This window comes from Lacerta agilis, chromosome 4, assembly GCF_009819535.1.
Source record: "Lacerta agilis isolate rLacAgi1 chromosome 4, rLacAgi1.pri, whole genome shotgun sequence".
Classification (NCBI taxonomy): Eukaryota; Metazoa; Chordata; class Lepidosauria; order Squamata; family Lacertidae; genus Lacerta; species Lacerta agilis.
The window spans coordinates 7,773,322-7,784,615 of NC_046315.1; the positions used below are offsets into that span (position 1 = coordinate 7,773,322).

Below are 11,294 nucleotides of genomic sequence, written 5' to 3' on the forward strand. Positions count from 1 at the left end.
TTTTTGGCTATTTTTCAAATTCAAAACTAATATTATCCATCCTTATTCTCAGTCTGATCAGTCGTTGTTTCTGTGGCTCACATCTTCTGCAGCAAAGTTTTTATATTGTTAACACTCAGGAGGTGTCCCCCCCCAATCTTATTCTCTGTCCAATTATATTGGTGTTCAGTCCTCTTATCTCTCCTTTGTTCGCCCAGTTCTCATTAAAGGCATTGACTTCATTCCAAAAATAGAGTTTATAAATGGCAAGTCAACAAGTTCTCTCTGATGTCTACAAATGTTATTTTAAGCATCCTTTTCATTTCTGGCTCACCATCTCAGGTAGCCAATGGTCCTCTTTCTCACCAGGAACAGGGAGTTTCCTTACAGCAAGCGGGCAACTCAAAACCCCACACTATCTAAACATCAACCTTTTCTGCGGTTAGAGCAAAGTGTGCTTCTGATTTTAAAAACAAAATAAAAAATAAATAAATAAATCTTTCCAGTAGCACCTTAGAGACCAACTAAGTCTGTTCTTGGGATGAGCTTTCGTGTGCATACCTGTTTCTGATTTTAATTTGGGGCTAAGAGGAGCTGTGCCCCCATGGTCAGAAAACAGGGAAAGACCATTAAACAATCTCTGGGATGAGCTCTCTGAATGGCGGTTGTGGTACAATGGGGCAGTGCATCTGGCTATTAACCAGAAGGTTGGTGGTTCGAGCCCACCCAATGATGGCTGTGGGCAGGATTCCTGCATTGTGGGGGGTTGGACTGTTGGATTTATCTTAATGCTGCCAGAGTTTTTAAATGAACACAATCCAACTGTGTAAATAGGTTCTGATGGATGTAACAATGGAATACTGAATGGTTTAGCTCATGTAAAATATGCAGGGATGTATGGCATGCAAAATGAACCGTAGAAAGAGAAGAAGGGAAGTCATTGATTTAAGGATGTTTAAATGAATATTTTGAAATGTAGATTAGAAATGTGTGTGTGTGTGTGTCTCACATGACACACCACAAAGAATCCTAGGAACTGCGGTTTGTTGCTTAGAATTATAGCTCTGTGCGAGGGAAACTACAGTTCCCAGGATGCGTTTGGGGAAGTAACGTGCTTTTACTGTGAAAAAAGAAAAGGGAAATAAATGGTCTCCTTCTCCCAGTTCAGAAGGTGAGTCCTGCAGGAGCCCCTAAATGACTTTGGTCCTCTTACAGCTGGTGAAGACGGTGGAGCTGGACCCTGCGAAGAACTACATCTTCGGCTTCCATCCCCACGGTGTCCTGGTGGCTGGCGCCTTCCTCAATTTCTGTACGGAGGCAACTGGGTTTTCCAGGCTCTTCCCAGGACTGACCCCTCATTTGATGATGCTGAACCTCTGGTTCAGATTCCCGTTTTTCCGTGACTATCTGATGAGTGGAGGTAAGGAGAGCTGTGGTTCTCAGGGAGGTACGATACGAGCCAGTATCTGGCTGCTGAAAAAAAAAGGTGTGGGGGGGAGATAAAATAACAATGGATTCTCATCAACGAGTATTAGCACACCACCTAAACCCAACATGGGAAAAAACTCCCTGCACCCAGTAAAACACAGATGTAGTAGCTGTGACCTTTCAGATGTCACTGAACTCCCATCCTCCCCAAACTCCAACCAGCATGGCTGTTAGTCAGCGACAACAACAACAACAACAACAACAACAACAACAACAACAACAACAACAACTTATTACTTATACCCATAGCTGTCAAGTTTCGGATTTGAAAATAAGGGATCAGCAGTCTCACCTATCCCGGGGACAGTCACATGTCAGTGGTGGGCGGAGCCAGAAGCAAAAGTGGGCGGAGCAGCAATGTAAACTCCAAGCGGGTTCGGAGTGGAGCAAAGAGGAGGGCAGCCATGTGCTCCACGCGACGGAGCCCCATCGTCTTCTTGTCTGATCCCATCAAAACAGGACAGGAAGCAGCAGCTGCTCAAAGGCAGCCAGGCTCCGCCCGCCAGCTAACCCTATTGGCCGGCTGAGGGGCTCGGCGGCAACGGATAGGGGCTGATGCAGGGGGAGGAATACACCCCCCTGTAAGCACGGGAAACGGCTCCCACTTGCTTTGAGGGCTGAGGCTTTTCTCTCCAAGTAGGCGAGGTCTTCCCACCCAGTCCCTGGCCAGCAGGGGAGGAGCTGCTTCCATTAAAAACGGGAAATTTAAGGGAAATAAAAAATAAGGGAGAGCAGCGGGAAACTGCTTAAAATAAGGGAGAATCCCGGGGAAAACAGGATACTTGACAGCACTGCTTATACCCCTCCCATCTAGCCAGGTCTCCCGAGCCACTCTGGGCGGCTTCCAACAATATATTAAAAACACGGTAAAACATCAAATATTAAAAACAGGGCTGCCTTCAGCTGTCTTCTAAAGGTCAGATCTTTTTTTAATTTCCTTGAAATCTCATGGGAGGGCGTTCCACAGGGTGGGCGCCACCACCGAGAAGGCCCTCTGCCTGGTTCCCTCACTTCTCGCAGGGAGGGAACCGCCAGAAGGCCCTCGGAGGTGGACCTCAGGGTTCGGGCTGAATGACGGGGGTGGAGACACTCCTTCAGGTATACAGGACCGAGGCAGTTTAGGGTTTTCAAGGTCAGCACCAACACTTTGAATTGTGCTCGGAAACGTCCTAGGAGCCAATGTAGGTCTTTTCAGGTCTCGGTGGCCGCTCCCAGTCACCAGTCTAGCTGCCGCATTCTGGATTAGTTGTTGTTTCCGGGTCACCTTCAAAGGTAACACCATATAGGCACATTGCAGTAATCCAAGCAATGATGGAAGCTGTAGTCCACCAGTATCTGAAGAGCCACAGTTACAGGTAGGTAGCCGTGTTGGTCTGCCATAGTCAAAACAAAATTAAAAATTAAAAAAAAATCCTTCCAGTAGCACCTTAGAGTTTGTTCTTGGTATGAGCTTTCGTGTGCATGCACACTTCTTCAGATACACTGAAGCAGAAGTCACCAGACCCTTAAATATAGTGAGGGAGTGGGGAGGGGTATTACTCAGAAGGGTGGTGGGAATGGGTGATTAGCTGATGGGTGAGGAAAACCTGTTGACGACTGTTAACCACTGCAATTGGTCTTACAGGAAAAAAGCAAGGGGTGAGATGGCTAAAAATAGCTTTGTCATGTATAATGAGATAAGAATCCAATGTCTTTGTTCCTCTACCCCTGCGCCCATTAGGTAAACTGAGGCACCACAAGGCCTTACACGTTTTGCACACAAAGAGTTTTGCAAAAAAGAGTATGTTGGCATCCATCTGCCCTGAGAGACAATGGAGATCGCCTCCAGGGGTGAAGTCAAACTCCTGGAGAACCACGGCACTTGCTATGACCGCAGAGACCAGTAACTTGTAACTGCTGCCTCTTGCATGGTTTTTGCAGCACTGAAATGACGTCCCTGGGACGTCCCTGGGACTGCCCAGACGACAAGACCCCTTGGTCTCGCTGATGTGGTCCAAAGGAAAGGCAAGCAATTCATTTGGCACCAGCTTGGCTGCAGGGGTTGCCGGAAGGAGGCGAACAAAATGCCATCCAACCATCTTATGGCCCCAACTCTGGGTTTGTGTAGGTTTTACTCCTTAGCCTTGTCTTCTCCTGAAGGTGTCCCACAAGGGCATTTGCAAAATAATAGTACTATTAGTAACACTGCTGATGGTTTTCAGGGAGCTTACTCTCACGACCCCTGCATTTCATACCCAGGTTTAGTCCCATCTGACAAGGAAACGGCTGCCAACGTCCTGCAGAGGTCAGGAGGAGGGAATGTCCTCGCCATCGCTGTGGGAGGGGCCCAAGAAGCTCTGGACGCCCGGCCAGGGGCTTTTACCCTCTTGTTGGCAAACCGGAAGGGGTTTGTTCGGCTAGCTATACACCATGGGTGAGTCAGTCGTGGCACGCTGTCAGGTGAAGGACTGCATTGTGCAAGTCCCGTACAAAATGCAGTGGTACCTCGAGTTACAGACGCTTCAGGTTACAGACTCCGCTGACCCAGAAATAGTACCTCGGGTTAAGAACTTTGCTTCAGGATTAGAACAGAAATTGCGCGGCGGCGGCAGCGGGAGGCCCCATTAGTGGTACCTCAGGTTAAGAACAGTTTCAGGTTAAGAATGAACCTCCAGAACGAATTAAGTTCTTAACCAGAGGTAAAAAGGTAAAGGGACCCCTAACCATCAGGTCCAGTCGTGTCCGATTCTGGGGTTGCGGCGCTCATCTCGCTCTATAGGCCGAGGGAGCTGGCGTTTGTCCGCAGACAGCTTCCAGAAGTACCACTGAAGAAGAAGAAGAAGAAGAAGAAGAAGAAGAAGAAGAAGAAGAAGAAGAAGAAGAAGAGTTTGGATTTGATATCCCGCTTTTCACTACCCGAAGGAGTCTCAAAGCGGCTGACATTCTCCTTTTCCTTCCTCCCCCCCCCCACAACAAACACTCTGTGAGGTGAGTGGGGCTGAGAGACTTCAGAGAAGTGTGACTAGCCCAAGGTCACCCAGCAGCTGCATGTGGAGGAGCGGGGACGCGAACCCGGTTCACCAGATTACGAGTCTACCGCTCTTAACCACTACACCACACTGGCTCTCACTGTATTAACTCTGGTGGCACCGCTATATTGATGTCCCCAGTGGTGGTGGAACAGGGGTGCAGGGGGAGTGTACCACCCCCGGCGGCATGATCCCGGCGGGGTGCCATCGCGGCTGCCCCCCCCCCATGCTGGGCACCACACCCCGCAGGCGGCGCGCCAGTCCCCTGGGATGCGCACCATGCGCCCACCTGCTCTCTGCCCCCACCAGAGCTTGAAGCTCCACCACTGGGTGTCCCCCAACTTGGATGGCTCTGAAGGAGGGCAAGAGAGATTCGTGGAGGAGGAGAGGGCTATCAATGGCTCCTAGCCATGATGCCTCTGCTCTGCTTCCACAATTGGAGGCAGCAATGCTCCTGAATCATAGCTGTCAACCTTCCCCCTTTTTGCGGGAAATTCCCCTATCCTGTAGACTATAGTACTGATAGGGGAATTTCCCGCAAAAAAGGGAAGGTTGACAGCTATGTTCTGAATACCAGTAGATCCTGATCTTATGTTCTGAAATGGGAAGTGCTCCTTGCAACTTTATACAACTGGTGAGCCATCAGGTCAAGCACAGCCCCTCAGGGGTCCAGGAAAATCTCCCGCTTTTGCTTCCTGCCTCGGATTGCAAAAGCAGTGTGGACATCGGACAAGTCACCATCGAGCGCAAGGGGGGGGAGCCTCAGCGGCCCCCAGGCCTTGCTTTTTCAGGCTCATGGGCCGTATCAAATCCAGCATCCACGCCTAGACTGTGGTCCAGGTCGAGGTGGGGCTCCTTACCCCGGTGTAAACACTGGGTGTTCTTTGGGCTTTATGATGATGACACAACACCCTCTTTTCCGTTCCTCTGCCCCCCTCCCCCAGCACCCCTCTTGTCCCCGTGTTTTCCTTCGGCGAGAACGAGCTGTTCGATCAAGTCGAAAACCCCAAGGGCGGCTGGCTGCGGTGGATTCAAGAGCACTTGCAAAAGATCATGGGGATCTCTCTCCCCCTCTTCCACGCCCGCGGGATCTTTCAGTACAGTTTTGGGCTCATTCCGTATCGGCGACCCATCCACACTGTGGGTAAGTCTGGTTGGAAGAGTAGCAAAGTATTTACGTTCTCGTGGTTATTCAAGCATGGGCCTAGCTTTTCTCAGTTGAAGATTGCGTAGGGTTCCCATATTTCAAAACATGAAAATCCAGACACAAAAACTGTTGAGCTTTTTTTTGGGGGGGAGGGGCAAGTTGATGAGCTTTATTTGCAATTTTTCAAAAAAGGATAAGAAGTTTTTTGAACTGATTTGGGTGAGATTCTCCAAAAAAACAACACGTCCGACAATGGCTGCCCAGGTTTCCCTGGACATTTTAAACAATGTTAGGAATTTCTTCCCAGATGCTATCTTCGACGGACGAATCCCAGATATTTCCGGGAAATTCAGGTCGTATGGCAGCCCTAGATTACTGATTCTTCCGTAAACATTCAACCAAACTGTGTCTTTCTCTCAGCCTTCTGTAGACTATCCAGCTTGGCCATGCAGTTCCTTCTGTGATGTTTCCTCTTTCCCCTTCCAGCAGACCTCTCCTTAACTGCTTCTTTGGGAGAACATCAACTTCTGCCCTTCTTTCTGTCACATACATTCGCACAGAAACATCAGCGGTCCTCTCCTTTATTGGGTTGAGAGAGAGAGAGAGAGAGCAATCTCACACAGCCTCTTCTTCAGTGTTCATGGAGATGCAGCCATGAAGTCACTTGCACAAAGCCAAATGGAGAATGAAATAAGACATGTGACCAGAGTTAACCAATCGCACGAGAGTTACTGGGGAACATTCCAGAAGGAAACACTCAGCAAGGCATTTAAGCATTCTCAAGTTCAGTAAATAAAAATCACTTAAGCAAAGTCTGCTTGTGCCTAGAAAGCCTGCATCTGAGCAGTTTTCCACTTCACCCACATTTTCTAGGTGTTTTCCCCACGCCCCTCTCCTTCTTCAGGGAAAACTCGCTCTTTAGTGCTACATTGGAGCAAATGTCAATCCAGAGAAAACCCCAATTGCCATCTGAGCGCTAAAAAGCTGTTTTACCTGGGGGAGAGCCGCAGGACGAGAGGAAGTGTGCATAGGCCTTTAGCCAAGTCACACTTTCCAAAACAATGGGCAAACCAAGACGGTCATTCTTCAAAATCCACACACCTCCAAATTTTTCAGTGTGGCTCTCCAGCCAAGTAATGCGTACAATAAATGCGTAAAATGCAAGTAGAAATGTAGATATTTATGAAAATAGCAGACAAAATGCATTATGTAAAGCAGGTGTAATAAAAATTAGGTTCGGCCCCAGAAGGGAGTCCACGAACCCGAGGGAGTGCCTCAGCAGGGCTCCCCTCCTGTCAAGAGCACCTAAGAACAAATACAGTGGTGCCCCGCTAGATGAATGCCTCGCTAGACGAAAAACTCGCTAGACGAAGGCATTCGTCTAGCAGGAGGCTGCCCCGCTAGACGAAAAAGTCTATGGGGCTGCCTCGCAAGACGAAAAATTTTCGTCTTTTTTTCGTCTAGTGAAAGCGCGACTGTCATTGCCGCTTCGCTAGACGAAAAACCCGCTAGACGAAAATTTTCGCAGAACGAATTATTTTCGTCTAGCGGGGCACCACTGTAGAGACAATACAGAATCTCCCAAAGCAAGGCGATAGCCCTTTATTAGAAAACTGCTGCAGCAGGGTGTCTTGCAAGCAAAAGACCTCCAACAAAGGCGCGCAAGCTCCTATATAGACTTTTGAAATTGCCCCCCTCCAGCTCAAGACCACCCCTCCATACACTAGAATTACATCACTAATTGGGAGGGTCTTGTAGCAGTGATCTGAGCATCTTGGACCCTGCCCCCATGTCTCCTCTTGCCCTCCACCAAAAACCCATCAAGTGAAACAAAGATATTTACATTTCCCTATTTCCCAGCCAAGTTAATCACACCCTTTTGTCTGGCACTCAGGTATCAGGATGCCAGAGATTATCACTCAGGCAGAGGGCTGCTGAGTAGCTGGAGGGGCAACCCCCCCCTTTGTTCCTGAGACAATGAAATACTTGGCCAGTTGGGAGTCAAAATGGAGTGAGGCCTGTCTTCCTGTGCTGTTTTTCAGACATGTGGTCTTATTTGTTTTGGTACATTAATAACAATTATAATATATAAATAAAATACCTTAAAATTCTTACAACACAGGCCTAGGCAAACTCGGCCCTCCAGATATTTTGGGACTACAACTCCAAAACAGCTGGAGACCCAAGTTTGGCCAACACTGGTCTACACTGACTGAAAGCAGCTCCTCGGGGTTTTGGACAGGGAACATTCCCGATTGACCCTGAGACCTTCTGCTTGCAGTGCTCTGCCCCCCTCCCCGTGTCATCAAGGGGGCGCCAGGTGAGGGAAGCTTGCTATTGACCAGCAAACGGCTACGGCAGCGAGGCCTTCAAACTCCTTCTCTCAACCCTTTCTGGGTTTGGGGCTTGGCGCCAGGAATCGGCCGGGCCGAGAATCCAGCGATGACCTCCCTGAAAGGCTGTGCTAATTGTGTTTGCCAGACAACAATGGGCTAAGGCGGTTTCCGACCAACATCCCATTAAGTGTGTCCTCCGCTGCAGAGGTTGGCGAAAGTCCGTCTAACCACGGAGAGGATCCAAACAAGCTGCCAAACAATTACGGGCAACCGCTGCCTGTCAAATCCCATCAGAGAGGGTGGCTTTACCTGTAGGAAACTGTCTCTTTGAATTAACCTGTCGAGAAGGAGCGGCTGAAGTTATTGTGGCCGGTTCCCACAATAATTAGCGCACCACGGTGAATTCAGTCCTAGAAACGCTCTCTCGGTGTTCAGCATCAGGCAGGAAAATCATTACTAGTAACAAATGACCTCATGCTTGGTTGCAGAAGTAGGATCCCTGACTGTAGGATAGGGGGGTATTTAAGCTAATGAATGCTTTCGTTTCTCACTTTTCCAAATTTTAAATTTCACACATTCCGCTATTTTTATTTAACGTCCTCGTGAAAATTCAGCATTTTGGTGCAAATTACTCCAAGTATACTATACACACTTTTCTGCCCAATGCACGTGTTTATGCAAAGCCAATCACTTTATATCAGGCATAGGCAAATTCGTCCCTCCAGTTGTTTTGGGACTACAATTCCCATCATCCCTGACCGCTGGTCCTGTTAGCTAGGGATGATGGGAGTTGTAGTCCAAAAACAGCTGGAGACCCAAGTTTGGCCAACACTGGTGTAGACAGTACTGAGCCAACGGTCTAAATCAGGCATAGGCAACCTTCGGTCCTCCAGATGTTTTGGAACTACAACTCCCATGATCCCTAGCTAACAGGACCAGTGGTCAGGGATGATGGGAATGGTAGTCCAAAATATCTGGAGGGTCGAAGGTTGCCTATACCTGGTATAATTCAATATAAGGTCGTTTTTGTATGATTCTTGGACTACAACTCCCATCACCCCTCATTATCGGCCGTGTTGGTTGGAGCTGATGGGAACTGAAGTTCAAAACATCTGCGGAAAGGAGTTCAATATTAAACAACTAGTCTATTTTCTTGATTTAATGTAATAATAATAATAATAATAATAATAATAATAATAATAATAATAATTTATTTGTACTTCTCCCATCTAATTGGGTTGCCCCAGCCACCCTGGGAAGCTTCCAATATACGGTCATACCTTGGAAGTCGAACAGCTTAGTTCCCGAATGTTTTGGCTCCCGGACGTCGCAAACACAGAAGTGAGTGTTCCGGTTTTCGAATGTCCTTTTGGAAGCCGAACGTCCGACGGGGCTTCCACGGCTTCTGATTGGCTGCGGGAGCTTCCTGGGTCATTAACATCCGTGCAGCCGCGGTCGCAGACATAAATAGTCTTTTCTGCATTTTTTTAAAAAAAATTACAAAAAAGTATAAATTAAACATTACATCCAAATATTCAAAAATAGAAAGAAGAAATGCATAAAAAGTAAAAAATATAAAAAGAAAATAAAAAAGAGAGAAGAGAAAACAAGAAAGGAAAAGAAAGAAAGGAGCGAAAGAAAAAATGATAAATAATAAAACACAAAAAATAATTAGTCAAGTACACAAAATTGCTCACAGGATACAAACAGTACTTTGAATATTCTTTATGCCAGGTTCTACAAAAGAAATAGATTTGTAATCCTTCTTTTCTTTCTTTCTTTCTTTCTTCCTTCCTTCCTTCCTTCCTTCCTTCCTTCCTGCCTTCCTTCCTTCCAGTCACTTTCTTTCCGATCCAGAAAAGTAGTTTAAATCCCTTCTATATTAGTTGCCTTCTCTCTAGCTCTTTGCAGGTTCTACACTTCTCTTAAGGGACAAATATTCTGCATTCATTTAATAATATCAGTCCCCCCCCCCATTATATCTGCGAAATTAATCTAAGCACAACCAAGTATTATTTTTGGAACCCTATTTTGTCAGGTAGTTCTTAAAGCAACCCCATTCCTTTTTTTTTACCTAATCGCCTGAGTTTTCTGAACCACTCTTCGCTGTCTTTCCCTCCCTCCCCGCCCGCCTGCAGTTGGAAAACCCATCCAAGTTGAGAAACAGCCCAACCCCAGCCAAGACGACGTGGACAAGTTGCACGAGGTCTACATGGAGGAGCTGTGCAAGCTCTTTGAAGAGCACAAGCTGAAGTACGGCGTCCCAGAGGACAAGCACCTTTCTTTCATTTGAAACAAGGAAGCCGTCCTTCCCATTCCCTTGCCCACATTTTAAAAAATAAAAATAAAAATAAATAAAATATTTATGCTTTTCAGGTTCATGCATTTCATTAATTTTACAATCATTTAAATGTTTCAAAACTTGACTTCCTTCCCCCTCTTTCTGCGATTCCTTAAATTTATTTTTAATATAATCCCCTCCCCCCCATTTTCTTTATCTTCTCTGGCGGTGGTTTCGTCCTTCTATAGGGATGGGCTGATCTTGATCAGATGCAGGGACAAAGCCTTTCGCTCTATAAGTCATAGAATCATAGAATCATAGAGCTGGAAGAGACCACAAGGGCCATCCAGTCCAACCCCCTGCCAAGCAAGAAACACCATCAAAGCATTCTTGACAGATGGCTGTCAAGCCTCTACTTCAAGACCTCCAAAGAAGGAGACTCCACCACACTCCTTGGTAGCAAATTCCACAGCTCTTACTGTCAGGAAGTTCTTCCTAATGTTTAGGTGGAATCTTCTTTCTTGTAGTTTGAATCCATTGCTCCGTGTCCGCTTCTATGGAGCAGCAGAAAACAACCTTTCCCTCTCCTCTATATGACATCCTTTTCTATATTTGAACATGGCTATCATATCCCCCCTTAACCTTCTCTTCTCCAGGCTAAACATACCCAGCTCCCTAAGCCGTTCCTCATAAGGCATCGTTTCCAGGCCTTTGACCGTTTTGGTTGCCCTCCTCTGGACACGTTCCAGCTTGTCAGTATCCTTCTTGAACTGTGGTGCCCAGAACTGGACACAGTATTCCAGGTGAGGTCTGACCAGAGCGGAATACAGTGGTACTATTACCTCCCTTGATCTAGACGCTATACTCCTATTGATGCAGCCCAGAATTGCATTGGCTTTTTTAGCTGCTGCATCACACTGTTGACTCATGTCAAGTTTGTGGTCTACCAAGACTCCTAGATCCTTTTCACATGTACTGCTCTCAAGCCAGGTGTCACCCATCCTGTATTTGTGCCTTTCATTTTTTTTTTTTTTTTTGCCCAAGTGTAGTACTTT

General features: G+C 47.0%; 1 protein-coding gene across 1 annotated transcript in view; it reads left to right on the top strand.

Annotated features, from left to right (window-relative positions):
* Positions 1 to 10,293, top strand: part of MOGAT2 (monoacylglycerol O-acyltransferase 2) — a 36,294-nt gene extending 26,001 nt beyond the window's left edge. The window contains exons 3-6 of the mRNA XM_033145740.1: positions 1,195 to 1,399; positions 3,706 to 3,880; positions 5,420 to 5,619; positions 10,097 to 10,293. Of these exons, the coding sequence (XP_033001631.1) occupies positions 1,195 to 1,399; positions 3,706 to 3,880; positions 5,420 to 5,619; positions 10,097 to 10,251 (735 nt within the window). The 3' untranslated portion in view covers positions 10,252 to 10,293. The remainder of the gene's footprint in view (positions 1 to 1,194; positions 1,400 to 3,705; positions 3,881 to 5,419; positions 5,620 to 10,096) is intronic.
* Positions 10,294 to 11,294: the final 1,001 nt, after the last annotated feature.